The sequence below is a fragment of the Rhea pennata genome, chromosome Z, assembly GCF_028389875.1.
Source record: "Rhea pennata isolate bPtePen1 chromosome Z, bPtePen1.pri, whole genome shotgun sequence".
Taxonomy (NCBI): Eukaryota; Metazoa; Chordata; class Aves; order Rheiformes; family Rheidae; genus Rhea; species Rhea pennata.
The window spans coordinates 39,101,259-39,116,932 of NC_084702.1; the positions used below are offsets into that span (position 1 = coordinate 39,101,259).

At 38.7% G+C, this 15,674-nt stretch overlaps 1 protein-coding gene across 2 annotated transcripts in view; it reads right to left on the reverse strand.

Annotated features, from left to right (window-relative positions):
- HSD17B4 (hydroxysteroid 17-beta dehydrogenase 4) overlaps nucleotides 1-14,814 on the reverse strand; it is a 70,829-nt gene extending 56,015 nt beyond the window's left edge. Inside the window, exons 1-9 of one of the 2 annotated variants that reach the window (XM_062599121.1) lie at nucleotides 14,726-14,814; nucleotides 12,014-12,067; nucleotides 8,188-8,295; nucleotides 7,616-7,675; nucleotides 6,567-6,588; nucleotides 6,407-6,453; nucleotides 5,589-5,673; nucleotides 3,788-3,975; nucleotides 1,093-1,184 (exon numbers count right to left, since the gene is read on the reverse strand). In XM_062599121.1, the coding sequence (XP_062455105.1) occupies nucleotides 1,093-1,184; nucleotides 3,788-3,975; nucleotides 5,589-5,673; nucleotides 6,407-6,453; nucleotides 6,567-6,588; nucleotides 7,616-7,675; nucleotides 8,188-8,295; nucleotides 12,014-12,067; nucleotides 14,726-14,783 (714 nt within the window). In that variant the 5' untranslated portion in view covers nucleotides 14,784-14,814. Of the gene's footprint in view, nucleotides 1-1,092; nucleotides 1,185-3,787; nucleotides 3,976-5,588; nucleotides 5,674-6,406; nucleotides 6,454-6,566; nucleotides 6,589-7,615; nucleotides 7,676-8,187; nucleotides 8,296-10,110; nucleotides 10,148-12,013; nucleotides 12,068-14,725 lie in introns of those variants that run through there. The other variant, XM_062599122.1, reaches the window with a different exon arrangement.
- Nucleotides 14,815-15,674: the final 860 nt, after the last annotated feature.

Genomic DNA, 15,674 nt, shown 5'->3' on the forward strand with positions numbered 1-15,674 from the left:
TTATAGCAGGGAATGCATCCTAGAGTGTGCCAAACATACTGTGTATTATTTTCTGTACAACAGAAGGTTTCCAGTCAAGAACCACTATCTTTATGCTTCTTCAGACCAGTAACATGAAGGGGAAAGAAAACCTTAAAAAAGTGGGAAGGAGGATGAGCCTGTCAAAGACTTTTCTCATTTTTTAACCCCTTTAAAAACAACAACAAAAAGAAGGTATTTACAAAGCAGAACTTATTTTAGAAAAACCTACATTCCTCTATCTTAAAATAAATTTTCTTCCCTTTTACTAGTCAGCAGTAAAGTCTTACACCATTTGGTAGATTTATTATTATTACTACAAAGCCAAGAAAATATTACCTCAAAAGATTACAAAATAAGGTATTTAAGGAAACTAGAAAGCACATTTGCTATAGAAGGCATCAAACCCACACCACTGTATTTTACACTGTTAATGTACAGTTCAAGTTACATGTGTAGCTTATGAATGTACTGTAATCTCCCAGATAAATCAAACTCGTGTTAGTATGTTAAAAATGTATTGTTATGGAGGAGGACAGAAAACAGCATACAAAGGACCTTATACTAGAGAAAAGAGGAAAGGAATAGCCCATCTTAAACAACTAGATCTAGTTAGCAAGTCTAGCGCATTATTGAGAGTGACAGAGCACTAGAACAGGCTGCTCAGAGAGGTCTCCTCCTATGGGATATTAAAAACCCGCCTGGAATGCGATCCTGTGCAATGTGCTCTAGGTGAGCCTGCTTGAGCAGGGGGGTAGGACTAGTGATCTCCAGAGGTCCCTTCCAACTTCAACCATTCTGTGGTTGGAGAAGTGTAAAATTTTAGTCTACTCTAGATTTAAAAACACATTAGCATTTGACAAGTTTGCTGCTGCCTGGTATACCTGTCATATACAAAACAAAAAGTTAATATCACCCTCTATGCTGAGTATGCAGTATACAACCCACATCTTGTGTTCATTACATTACCAGAATCTCACATGTTAATTCAACTTTAGTGAAAAGCTTAAGACTGCACAGGGTAAAATCAAATCACTGATTTCCAGCAAACAAAAAATTAAACAAAAAAATTACCTCAAACAGACTGCCATTCTCCTGACAGCTCTCGTGACAAAGCCAAAGAACTAAGGGAGCAACATACTCTGGTTTGAAAGCATCAATCATATCTGGAATAAATGGGAGGTAAGGGGAAAGGAGAAAAATAAAAATCATACAATAGGAATACAATATGGTATCACCAAATTATTGCTCTAACACATTCCAATCATCACTACAGCCAGGCAGAATTTAACTAATAGAGTTTAGCAGTGAAAAGAGAGAACAAATTGAGGTATCTGAAGATTTGTTAAATCTGAACAAATTGCAATAGGTGTGTACTACCTCTAAACCTCATCACATTGGTTCTGAGTTAGAAAGATGAAAGACTGTCTCAGTGTCAAGAACACCATAATGTCCAGAGAGCAAATCCAGGTAGCTGCCAAAACTGTCAGTGAGGAAACTGAGGCCAAAGCCTGGACACTCCCAGCTGACCAGCAACATGAAAAAAGGACAAGACAGCTGGACATAAGCCAGACAGCGTTATACCTGAATAACTTCCATTTCAATCTGATATTCAGTTATGAATAAGAGGGAACACGAGAAGAATTGCAGGCGCTGAATATTTGAGAAATAACTCATTTAGACATGACACATTCCAGGGTTTCCAAATGAACTGTTGGGAGTGATCAGCCCTGATAAATGTATATATTAATGTATTTTTTGGATTTTCATTGTCATCTGGAATGAAAGAAAAAAAAATTTGGAAAACTAAGAAACTGTCACATAGGAGAAATGTGATTTTCCAGGCAGCTCTTACCAGATACTTTATCAACTTTCTGAAAATATTATTTAAAAAATATTGTTTCAGCAGCAATAGATACATAGTTATTCTTCAGCTAAGCCATTTAGCATTTTAAAATATACCTGATATATTAACAATTTGAAAAGTTTAGCATAACAGATATTTGTTAAATCTTAATAGCAGACTTGAAGTAATAGAATTTCATTTTTTAGAATTTCCATGAACGTAACAAAAGCCAGAACTTCATTTAACATGGAGTTATACTTTGTAACTTTGTAAGTGCATTACAAAGGCCTTAGGTTTTTCTACAGTATTTCAATTCATGCCACACACCTTACTGTTACAAGAATCAGCACTAAGCTGTCATCACCAATGCTATTATCACTGTTAAATGGATTAAGAAACTAAGTTGTTTCAAAGTCAAAGTTTAAAAAGAAGAAAAGAAGAAGAAGAAAAAAAAAGAAAGTAACCAAGCACCACCACCCGCACCGCCGCCACCACCACCCAGGAGACGCAGACTGCATTTACACTACGAGCAAGAATAAAACTAAAATAAACCAAAAGTTGAACATACAGAACAGTTGTAATGCTACAGCATAATTGCTTGCAAACATCTAAGAATCCATAACAGGCAAGTACTGACTATGATACCAAGGAAAAATTGGTAAATCTTATGAAAATATTTTCAACTTCTGGTGCCCAAATCTTTAGGAATAGTTGAAAAAAATTGGGCAAGGGAGCAGGAAAATTCTGAAGAAGGAAATTGTGATTGGAGCAATGACAAACCATCCTATAGGGCTAAGGATCTCACTTTTAACATAAGCAAGAAAATTAGAAGGTGATTTTATCACTGTATGTAAATATCTTCAGGCAGAACGATATTCCAAGTACTGAACTCCCTTTTAAGCTTAAAAAGACAGCATCTGCAGGCTTGACATGTGACACTTACGTAAATAAGTGAAATAAATCCCTGGCACAGACTACCTACAGAGATGCCAGGTTTTCCAGTCACTTGAATTATTTAAGCCTAAAACAGAATCCTTTACAGAGAACTATGATTCTATGATCCTACGAACTTAGTAAAACAAAGTCAATGCATACAGCCCATGCGTAACTGTACAAAATATATTAGTCTTTGTTATCTTGTGTATAAGTCTGGAAATGTAATGTTCCCTTGACTTTGAACTCTGTCTATCACCAGGTGGGGGGAAAGGAGAAAGAAAAGATGGAATAGGTTGATTCTAGAAGACTTTTCAGAGCAATTTCTTTTTACAGAGGCTTTGCTCTGAATTCTTTGCACTTCTTTTGACCATTTGCCAAAACAAATAGTCGGTCTACTTATCTGACTGTTAGTTTACCCACAGCTCTGTCTTGCATAACATTCTCCATACTGGTTGCTTAGTGCAGTTCTCTGTTAAAACCTGTTCAAGTATTCAAAGATTAGTAACTGCAATTCAAAAGTACCTAATGTATTAGGCATCTGTGTTCACTGTCACCTCCTGCTGCTCCTGGAGCCAAGGACTACATACATAAGATGGTATACAAAATAAGACATTTTGCAATTAGACAATACTGTAACAAATGCAGATGCCCTACAAATATATCTGTTTCTGTATCTACTGAAACAAACCTTTCCACTGCTTTAGGATGATCTTGAAAGAGGGTATAATTGAAGAGCACTGCCACATGCAATCATATTTTGTAATTCACAAAAGCATTTTGTATCTTGTGACAGAAAATAAGAATTTTGAATATCACCTAAAATAGGGAAGTTGACAGTTCAAATAAAAACAGAAGGACACTAGGAACAACAAATTAACAGTTTTTCAAATATAAAGGATCTACATTTTGTAACTGATAAAAAAGACATGCTTCACCTCACTGAAAAATATCAGTACACATTGTACCCATTGACCTTAAATAATTCACCTTGTGGCATGACAGTTTGAGTCAGCCTGGATCCAGCAGTAGGTGCAATTGTATTGCAATGGATGTTGTACTTCCGGCCTTCAATTGCTATTGTGTTTGAAAGACCCAAAAGGCCAAGTTTTGCAGCACTGTAGTTTGCCTGACCAAAGTTTCCATATATTCCAGCAGCTGAGGAAGTCATAATTATCCTTAGGGAAAGAAAGGAAGAGAGTTAAATGTTCTCTTCAATTTGTTTATTTACACGACATTATTATTTTTTTTTTTTTTTTTGACTTTGATACTGTTCAGTCTCCATATTCCTGCAGATGAAAACATGTAAATAAGAACCAAGTCACAGTAGTGGGAAACTAAAAATTCCCGAATCTTTGAGTTACAGTGCAAAACTGCAATAGCTACTCTGTGAAAACTGGGCATGATACTGAAAAAAAGCTCTTTTCTTTTCACATTCTAACTGCTTTTCAAGGCGAGATATTAAATAACACTTTCAGCATTTCCTTAAAAAATGGCTTAACATTTCTTAACATAATCTTAACATTTGCTTGATAATACATGAAAATGTATTCTTGAAAAACTCACAGAATTTTCACAGATTCTTAGTATGTGTTAAACATATGAAGGAGGGAGAATGTTAATATAAACATCAAAATCTTGCCCTTTTCCCCCAACATTACTGCTATTGAAATGACTGAACTGCTCAAAGAAAGTTCTAGAACCACTGTGTTTTACAGTACATGAAAACATGTGCTGCATGTTTCTTCATAAATCTGAATTGAAAAGGTTTTAAATCTTCACTTCTAAAAGAAGCCTTATCAGAATCAGTTCAAATCTACTGTAAATATATTGCATAGCTGGGATCAGTATCTATTTCTTTTTTTTTTTTTTAATCATTTGCTTCACAACACATTGTTTTTAATCTTAATAACACCTCTTTATTAGTACTATCTCAATATGATCAACATGAAGAAAAGCTACAAAATGTACAGAAAGCAAACATTCTGCAGCTGCCACACACACAAACATAACCTAAAGAGACATTCACTAACATTATTATCTGACCACATACATAAAAGGAGCCTGAAGAAGTGTTTCCCTAAATAGAGGCAACTCCTGAGCTTTAGCCATGCATTATTCTTGCTTACTGGGCTCCTGATTTCCTCCCTTTCCTTTCTTTTCCAATTACATTGCCTGGATGAGAACGAAGGTCACAAAATGAGGAAAAAATTGACACTTCAAAAATGTGAGTACTCTGGTCAAGAACAAGGTTTAAATTAATGTTGGTGTTTTGACACAGAAAAAACAAAAGTTAAAAACTTGAAGCTCTGAATTGACAGCACTGTTTCAGCTAAAGGTAACGCATGCTAAAACAGACTATGAACGTCCCACAACTACTGTCAGACAAATCTTTGCCCAAAGGGAAACAAACTGCCCCACAAAGAACAAGAATCACAAGCAGTACTGGATGCACCTGCCAATAGAGGAGTAGGAGGAAATCGTTAGACATGCAGCTACATGCATATGATACCACATATTACTAATGAGTTTTAATGAAGAAAAATGGTATTTCTATACTCCTATAGCTCCTATCTGGGATATGTGCATTTGCATGAAGAACCACCTTAAAGGTTTCTAAATGTGGAGATGGTGGTGGCAGCAAAACTGAAAGGATACAATCTCATACATTTGGATGCTGATTTTGTTCGTTTCAGTACAGTAAAAGAGGACAAGAAACACCTTCACTGCAAGGGCATGTAGTCTGCTACACATTGGGGTGGGGGGCAGAAGAAAATATACATATTTTTACCTGCCAAACTTCTGATTTTTCATATGATTCCATGCAGCTCGGGTAACCAGGAACGATCCCCTCAAATGAATTCTATGAATTATATCTAGGATCAAATTAATGGTAGTTTAATAAATCCAGGAATTCGGTTGCCAACTTGAAATACATAGTTCATTTCTTCTTCATAACAAGAACTGCATTCTCTTTCACACTCTCAAATGGTGACTAGGATTTTCTTCCTTTTTTATAGATCACTCTGAGGTGTTTTTCTGAACATATAAATCAGCCATGCTGAGAGTCTTCCTCCTCTTTGATGGGACTCTCTTATCTAGGATTCAAAAGCATCTAAAATTCCTGTGCTTGAGTATAGTCAAGCAAGGACTGCAGAAGCCAGACTCTTTGCAAAAGCCTGCCAGTTAATTGCCTCATCATTACCATCCAAGAAGGGTCCCCCTGTTCTTCTGTTTCTTGGCACATCAGCTTTCTTTCCTTTGTTGCCAGTTTTCAGTCTTTCAAGACTATTTAGCATTCAGTCAGCCAGCACTAGGCTATGAATGCAATCTGCTCATAGAAACTACTGTGTTTCACATGACTTTTCCGTATTCCACTCAGCACTCAGGAGTGGCAGGTAGAGCCTTTCCTCCCCTCTAAAATTGCATAAGCCTAGCATGAACTGTAGCACAGATCTGGTTTGCAATCATATAAGCAACAAAACACAAGTAGCTTACAACTGAGATTTCAGGTGGCCAGGCCTTCCCCTCTTTTCTTCCCCGTGCAACTGGAAGGGATGTACCTTCTATCTTTCAAAGATTAAAGAATCTCAAAGTTCATCAACTCACCCCAGTCTTCATCACTTATTCGAACAAATGAACGGTCTCTTAGAATCCTAGAAAATATTATGAGGGAAAAAACAAAAAGAAAGATGAACATGTGTCCATACAACAGTGATATTCCGTAGTCAAATAGAAGAAAAAAAAGCAAAACTTCAGATTTACTTACCCAGCATTGTTTATGACAACATCTGGGCAGGGAGGGGGAAGAAGAAAATGAAATTAAATGAATGCATGAGCTGGTAAAGTGCAAGCTTATTTCAATTCTTCTACCACTTCTAGAACTTCAAACACAAGAGGTATAAAACACTGCATACATATATTCTGTTACTATTCTAGAGTCGCTTGTCCTTCTTAGGGACATTCTAACATTGAACAATGATTAAAAAAAAGTCGAGATATTTGGGAACAGACAAGCCTTAGCCTACCAAAAGAACAAAGACTGACAGGGATGAAACGCTGAGAAGTGCTGGCTACCTGGGTACACAACATCTGCAGGATGCAGTCATCCTGCTCAGTTTTACAACTTGCTCTGAGTTCCAGAGTGCTCCATAGTACTCAGTGCCACCCTCTTTATTGGGTAAAACCAAGTAAGAACAGAAATCACCACTGCAGAGCAGTTGCAAAGCCACTAGAGCAACTTGGATCATAACTCTTAAAAGAATATTTCCTTTAGTTCTCATTAGCTTGGATTAGGCACTTAAAGTCAGTAAGGTCCACACACAGATAGGAGCAGCATATCCAAAACAAACTTTACTCATTAGATGTAATATCTGAAGTGTTTTCTTAATTTTCACCTATATGTTTTGACCTTCATATAGGCTAAAGAGCTTCCAAAACATGACAGAGCATGACTGACTCTTTAATTCCATTATTTATCCTAATTTTAGACAACTAGTTAAAATATTTGGTGAACTCTGTAGCTTTTGGGACAGAAATTATCCACCATGAAGTACCAAAATTCTGAAGAACTAAAGTGAGTCTTACTTGAATTCTATACTTCTATTAAAAACTACCAAGACAAAGCAATTGCTATTCAAACTTGAAGTGAAAAGCCCCTGCACGCGAGTTTTAGCTTTCACCAATTTAGAGCTACAGACATCCAAGACTTGTGATTTCAACTACAGTCACATCATACTTCACACTTCTTGTCAACTGCACTGCTTATAATAGATTTGAACATGCAAACAAGTCACAACAAGAAACAGGTAATTGTACCTATTCTCCCAAAAGTCTCAAGTGCTGTCTTCACAAGCTTTTCACCATCTTCCACTGAATCTATTAAAAAAAAAAAAAAAAAAAAAGACTTTTCAAGTAAAATGAACTGTATACACATTAAACTTCCAGAATATTAATAGCTAATTTGCAGAGTTAAAAAGAATTGTGTAGAACCACAATATAAGCTAAAATTTAGGCACTATTTGCATACAGTCCGAGGCTGTATGCAATGTTTGCGCACAATGTTTGCGGTTACAGGAAAAATAAGATGCAACATGAGTCAGAATAGTCCATTCCCATTTTGCCTCTGCCAACTCCGTTGGCACTTTTTCAGTATCCCAAAGTTGAGAACATGTGAAAGAAAAGGGATTAGAGTATTAATTAAAAAAAAAGAAATGCTCTCTGTCACTTGGTTTTAATGTCTCTCTCCCTACTCAAAATACATTCCACCTTAATTATATAGTACTTGCAAGCTGGCAATAGCCCTTTATTAAGCATGTCAATTTGTCATTTAACATGGTCCATTATTCCTGTAGACGAAGTATTAATTCTACTCCAGAAAAATAACATACCATAATTGGGTACTGCTTTCCCTCCTTTTGCTCTGATTTCATCAACAACTTTGTCAGCAGCTGAGGAGCTTTTGCCATATCCCTTGAAGTCAACTCCAAGATCATTCACTGTGCATCACAAAGAAAGGAATTTTTCATAATTAATGCTCAGTATGTTTCATGGTCTCTCTTTATCCCTTTACTACACTGGAAGTCTTTAAGAGTACTAACGAAACCTGCTGCCCTTGGATCCCACTGAGAATCTCTGACAATTAGAGAAGAACAGTATGTTGTGTTACTGGATTAAAAAAGTTTAACATACTATATATTTTCATAAGTAACTTGTGAAACACAATTTCCCTCCCCCCATCATCCATTCAACTTCTCCACCCTGCTAAGGTTATCCCTCCAATTGCACTATTTGCAGATTAAGATCTACCGTACCACTCACAGGTGATTAATTCTGTTCTTTCGTCAAACCCCTAGAGTTACTGCACGAACTGTAAACAAGACTGAGAAGACTTTGTTCCCGTTTTCTCTTTAATTGAGTAACTAAAGTGTTAGTGGTAAACTTAGGTACAGAATAAATCAAGAGTTCTGAACAAAGGCAGAAGAGCCTGCCCCGAAACTTTAGATCCTGCTCCTGCAGGCGCAGGAGCACAGGCTGACACAAGCAGTTGCGTACTGGGGCATGCACCATTAACACAGCCTGCACTGTCATCACCACAGTTTACTGCATTTGCATGTCCCAAAGTTCCTCAGAATTCATTGGAGAAAACACAGATTCAGTCACAGGACTTCTTTTAAAAAAAAGACGACTGTTTCAACAATATGCATTGTAAGAAAAAACAGAATTGGCTGTGAATTTACATGCACCATTGAAGAGGCCTTCGCAACACTGAACTCCAGTTCCGTGCCTTCCAACTTTTGTATAGAATTAAAACAGCCAACTGTAGTGAGGTCCAAAAAAGATGCAGTATTTCCTTGTCTTGATGCTAAACTGCAACCTTAAATCTGTTACATCTTCACAAAGTGAAATAAAGCCTTTTTTTTTCCCTCCACATCTAAAGGGGAACACAGCTACTGAGAAGCAAAAAAGCCTCATCTAGAATCCTGCATTCAGCTGTGTGTGCAGCATTTCAAGGGAAATGTGGAATAGAGAAATCTAGATAAGTAAATGAGAATGACAAAGCCCACAGTGAACATACCAATTAAAACAACAACAAAAAAAACCACACACACACGCAGCTAATTCCCTAGATTTGCACAGACAAAAGTAGAAAAGAATTAAGACAGAAAATGACAATGTACTCAAGTATATTTAAACAAATTGAGGCAAAAGAAAAAGTAAACTGATTTCCATGTCCAGGCTAAACAGATCAACAACTAATAGTCTGAACATGCAGCTAGAGTAACTCAGATGAAGTTTTACAGAAAACTCACAAAAAGAGTAAAGCAGCAGAATAAGCAAGATGGGAGGACTGCCCAGTTCACAGCACCAAAAGTCTTTAATGTGACATTAACCAAAAAATGAGTCAGGATCAACACTAGGAATTCTGATCTCCTTTTGGGAAGGAGAACAGGTAATTCTGTGCTAAACATTTACACAATGTCATTCAGTTAGTCTTGTTAAGACATTATAACTCTACTAAAGGCATGTTTATATATGTTTACGCTTCACCTAAAACAGTGATTTGCTGACAAAAACTTAATTAAGAATGCCTTACGTAAGCAAGAATTTAACTAATACTAGTTGTGTCCATACTAGAGAGTTCCAATAGTTCAGCTAGATTAATTATTCAAATGATTTAAACAGATTTGTCAAGTCTGCTTTTACATGAGGCTTAAGGCTACACCAATACATTAATAAAAGTAAGGACAACACGTTAACTTCACTACTACATATAAACTACATCCTTCTACAGAAGTACGAATTTTGCTCACAGAATTTTGCTTTGAAAGACAGAAGTAATTTGTGCCATCGTATGCTGCATTCAGAAGGCCTTTAATCATAACTGTATTTCTGTCGTGACACAAGGTTACTATCAAATCTCATCAGTTTTCAAGTATCAGTCTTCAAGTTTGCACTGCACTTAGAGAATCACTGTAAAAATCAAGTAGGGGATAGCAGCACCAATAAACATCTTCATATTCATCACTGTTTTTCCCTCACCATACTAATTAATTGCTAAATTACATTTAAGCAGTTAATCGACTTAGTGGAAAATATGAAAGTTTCATTTTGGTTGCATTGCTTAGTGTGACCCACACCAACTCACTCAACAAAAGGTGAGCGGGAATGAGATATGGGATTGGATTGGAGGTTAAGAAAGAAAAAGCTCCTGTGCTGGGACCAGTGGCACTCCTTTAACTACAGTATTTGACCACTGCTCTTACTGAAGACCTTCACTTAAGTAACTTTAAAAAGTTGTTTTAAAGACACAAAGTCTATGTCTTACATCTACTTTCATTAGAGAAATTTACAGACATTTCCAAAAGTAACTTCTCCACTCATTCAGGTCAGATTCATAAAACAACAAGAGTAAAGAAATGCAAAGCATTTATGAGCATGCAAAGCACTACCATAATCGGTGACAGGATTTTGGCAAGGGCATAGAAACAGCTGCAGATAAAGAAGAGATGAAGTGAGGTGCCACTTTCAGAGAGAAACAATTAATTTCCCTTACTGTCAGTCAGTTCTGAACTTACCAATTTAACTATTGTGCAATAAACCCAAGAGATAAAGGAGCTTTAGCAACAGTCAGGCAATAAAACAAATTCTCTTCTAAATCATTCTGAAAAGTCAGAAAACTTCTAACTACCCAGGACTTATACAATTAAATATTTGGGCTGCTTTAGTAACCTAATTCTTGTTAAATAAGAACTTGAGAGGAAATATTCATGTTCCTAGTAAATAAAGTAAGTATGAAAGACAGCAACTACCAAAAAACTCCCTCTAGATTCTTTTAAAGTCTTGTCCTTTTTTTTTGTCTACACAGAGACTTTTGTGTTTAACCAAGAAAGTAAAAACAACCAACTCAGGAAGTTTTACCAGCTGAGACTGAGATTTTTATTTGAAAGTTACGAAAAATCAGTGGGCAACTTCTTGCAGGTTTAGCTATACACTTAGTAAAGTTTGTTTAACCCTTTAATCTTGAAGTCATCAGCAATACCTATACAAATTAACTCACAGGCAGTGAAACTACAGATGCCCATTCCTGAACAGTATAATTTAACCATCAGAATTATCTTGTGATAAGGCAGTTTGTATGGCTAAACATTCTCTGAAGAAGGTTCAACCAAATGACTATGAAACTCTGACAGTAATTCTTTACTAAGAGCTATTTGGTACCGTCTTTGGGATCAGACGGCTCTTAATGCGTGATGGCTTTGCATAGAGAAACAACGCACTGTACTTTCAGCACGTTCTGTGTTTTCTGAGGACTACTGATACTGGATTACATTCTAGTAATTCCTTTCCTTGAAGAAAATAATAGAAGATAAGTGTTCACATTTTCAAATGGCCACATTAGAAGTTTCTGGATAGTGCTCACCTGAGATAGTATCTTCTCTGGCCACAACTTACAGTAAAGATTAGTACATATGGATGAAAGTCAGATCAGGACGATGATTCATAGTGACTTTCCAGCAAAGATAAGCCCTTGGACAGACCTCAGTTACTTTTTTTCATTAAAAAAAAGCTTAAAAATGAAATTTAAATCTCAAGAGATAAGACAGAAAGCTATTAAATAACAAAGGTTACTGTCAGAAAGGGTATGGACTGTTGAATGCCAGCTATGTAAAAAGGCAAAGGTTATTGTCTAGGTCAAGTTAACATAAAACTTACCAACTACGGAAGCTCCTCTTTCAGCAAAAGCCAGAGCATATGCTTTGCCCAATCCTAGTTCAAAAAAAAGAAAAAGAAATAAAGAAAGAAAAGGAAAAAAGTCTGTTTGTCTTCTGCCTTACAATTCAGAGAGAAAGCTACACAAAATGAACTGCATTAAGATGTACCAAATTAACACAAACACCTTGTGAGTCTAAAGTAAAACTGTATTTCATCTAGAAGTTAGTTTCAGATAAACTGAAAACATAGAAGTAAACTATCTGAAAATTTTAAGATGAAACATCCAGTCAGAGGGAAAAAAAAAAAACATGCTCATGCTCACTCTTCGTTATTGCACTCAGAGGAACCATCAGGGAAAGCTGCGTGCTACTAAGTTCGTGCTTGTGCTAGAAGAGTCATTTGTAAGACAAAGTTGAATGTCGGGATGTTTTGTAACTTTGCAGGAGGAGGGGATTTTTCAAGTTAATTAATTACATTCTAAGCTAGTAAGATGCTTTCCTAGTTCAAGCAAGTCTTACAGATTTGAAAAAGTAACATATGCACCGGAAAAAAAAATTAATTGTGACTGAAAAGGTATTGAAAAAAAACCCTCCAATTATTTGGATAAAAATGAATCACTTAATTGTGACAGACCACCCAGATGCACCCACAGATTTACTTAGCCTCATAGCAAAGAATCATTTTTACCTCATGCACAGAAATAAGACTCTTACATCTTTATTCTGACTTAGACTCCAGGTGTGTTAAATATTAGTTATTTGTTATGATTAATGATTTACTTACAGAGATATTATCTATCATATCAAAAGTAACTGTAATCAATGATAAAGGTTCTTTTTCTCATGTCAAAGGATACTGATATTTGAATGATCAAAGGATGATCAAATACCTCTTTGCCACTCAAAAAGAAAACATTCCAAACTAGCTCTCAAACTAATAAGAATCAAAAATCAGAACTGCTTACATTGTTTTGAAATACACTAACCTCTCTATGCAAATACAAGAACAGTTTGGTGCTTTCCCTACAACTTCTATGGGCCTTCACAAGGGATGATATCACATGGGAGGTGTGCATACATGTACTGCCCTATGTAATCGAAGTCCCAGAAGAAAATTGTTTTTTGGTGAACTCACGTAACTGAGAAGAGTACAAAATACAGACCATGTCATATGTGCCAGTGTTTTCAACTGACAAGCAAGTTCTGATGCTTGAGCTCTCTGCTCTAATTTTAAAGAAGTAACTTATACCTTTGAAAGCAGTTAATTAACAACTGAGCTGCATAACAGGCATTAAAGAAAAACCTCCACACTAGATCTGCCCAAGCTGAAAAGAAACTATTTTTAGATACCTGTGTTTGTGAAAACAGATCTCCTTTTAAAAATGAACAAATTTATAATTCAGATGTTTTGGATAAACTTCCAGATCTGACCTGTGCTATAAACTATGCAACCCCCAAAAATGCTATAAACTAGAAAAAGTCAGATAAGAACTAACATGAAATGAAGAGCCTCCACCTGTCTTGGTTTAAGTTCAATTAACTACTTCTCAAAAAAAAAAAAACTGTTGTGAAATAAGACATCCAAGGACAGCTCTTTCTGTTAACAGACCACTTCTAAGCAGCCTCAAAGTACAAGTGTCTGCATACCCATACTTATGGCAAGCAATTTTTGCTGTGTGTGTTGCTTTCTTGGAGATTTGTAATTCATGTTTCTTTGTTTTCTTATTATCTAGAGCCTTAATCTGTACCTCAGTGAGATAAGTTATACAGACAGAAGCACATCAATAAGCCTCCTACGAGCTGAACAGCTTCACACAATGATCTGGCCTCATTTATTCTCAGGTTTGTCATTTACAGGTGACATGAGTCAAATGTGGCTTTCCGTAACACTCCACAGCCTTGGTCCTCCTCTGGAAGACGTCGGGTAATCTCCTCTTGCTACATGCAGCTCCACAAAAAAAAAAAAAAAAATGCTGTAGGGAGGCAGAACCTTCTTGGAGGATTAAGGAACAAACTCCTTCACTAAGGGACTCCTGGTCGCTAAGGACAACTGCAAACTTTGCCGCCTTGTCTTCCAAACTCACAGTCTTTGCGCTGGAAGTACTCACGAAGGAAAAGTCAAAGCACGCATTCAAGGGAAGGAAAAGGAAAGACAACAACAACAACAGGAACTTCTCCTGCCCAAACCGCACGTCCCGACGCAGAACCGCCCTCCCGGAGGGGCCAGCCCCGGCGCCCCGCCGACGGCGCAGGCCGCCGCTGGTGCGCAAGGGAACCTCTCCCTGCCCCTGCCGCCCTGCGCTGCCCTCTCGCCGGCGCGGGGGCGCAGGCAGCGAGCACACGCGCCAGCTTAAACCGCGCAAGCAAGCGCGAGAGGACGCGCGTTACCGGCGGCGCCCGCGACGCCCAAGGCAGAGCCGGCAGGAAGGGGACGCTCGGCGCGGCTGGGTGCCCACTGCGGCCTGCTGCGTCACCCCTCGCCGGCACCGAGGAGCTTCCCCCTGCGGAAAGGCCGCGGGTCCAGAGCGGAGCCGCGCCGCGCCGCCACCTCTCCTCGGCGGCAGCGGCGGCAGCGACCTTTCCGCCCCGCGCGGCCGCTCCCAAACGCCCGCAGCCGCCGCGGAAGGGCACGGGAGCGCCGCAGTGAGGTGACAGCCTCCGCCGGAGCCCCGGCCTGGTCCGGCCGCCGCCTAGGACGCCGCGAGCCGCTCACCTCCGCCGGCACCGGTCACCAGCACCACCCGCCCGTCGAAGCGCAGCCCCGCCGCCATGCTGCTGCCCCTGCCCGCCGCGCCGCGCCGCGCCCCGTCGCGCGCAGGGGGCGGGGGCGGGGGCGGCTGCGGCGGGGGCGGGGCGCCCCGCCGCCCTCTGGGAAACGAAGTCAACGGCCGCGCCGCGCGCCCCAACGGCTGCGGCGCGCGCCCCAACGGCCCGCGGGGAGGGGCCGCGGGCGCACCTCCTCCTTGCGTTTTCATACCTTTAAAGACAGGGCCAGGCGCTTGTGAAACGCTTGCTCTTCAACATGCAAGCTTGTGGAGCCTGCCTGGCGGCACAGGCGGTTTGCCATGTGCCTAAACAGGCCACAGGCAGGTAAGGTGGATTTCAAGATCAGGTCGGCAAAGCGTAGACATCTTATTTCCTGTTAAAGTTGCTCTGAAACAATCTGTACTGTTTCCTAGTCAATCACTGCCTTCTGTCCTCACTTCCTTGGTTGCAGGAGTTCTTCCAATCAAAAAATTACTGTGAAACATAACATTTTTTAACCTCCTTGAGTGGAAGACTTCACTGAAGAACTGACATTAAGGAGATGTGTTTATTTGAGAATCTAGATTCACACCCCCCCAAAAAAGAAAAGAAAAAGTGTGGAAATACACTAACTTTGAGGAATTACTTTCTAGCTTTCTGTATTCTTGAATTTCTTCAGAATTCTTTCTGTATTCTTAGAAATGGGTTGTTTCCTCAGGAAACTCGGTGATCATAATGTGAACACATATATGCATGAATGTACATGCAGAAAGCAAATACATGTTCCCAGTTTACAGCCTTTTGAAGATTACACCATATTGTCAATTGGCCAAGTAAAACATTACGTATTCACAGGTCCAAAACTGGTGAGTTAAAAATACACAAAGATAAAAGTTTTTACTTTGTTTCCCCTGTTC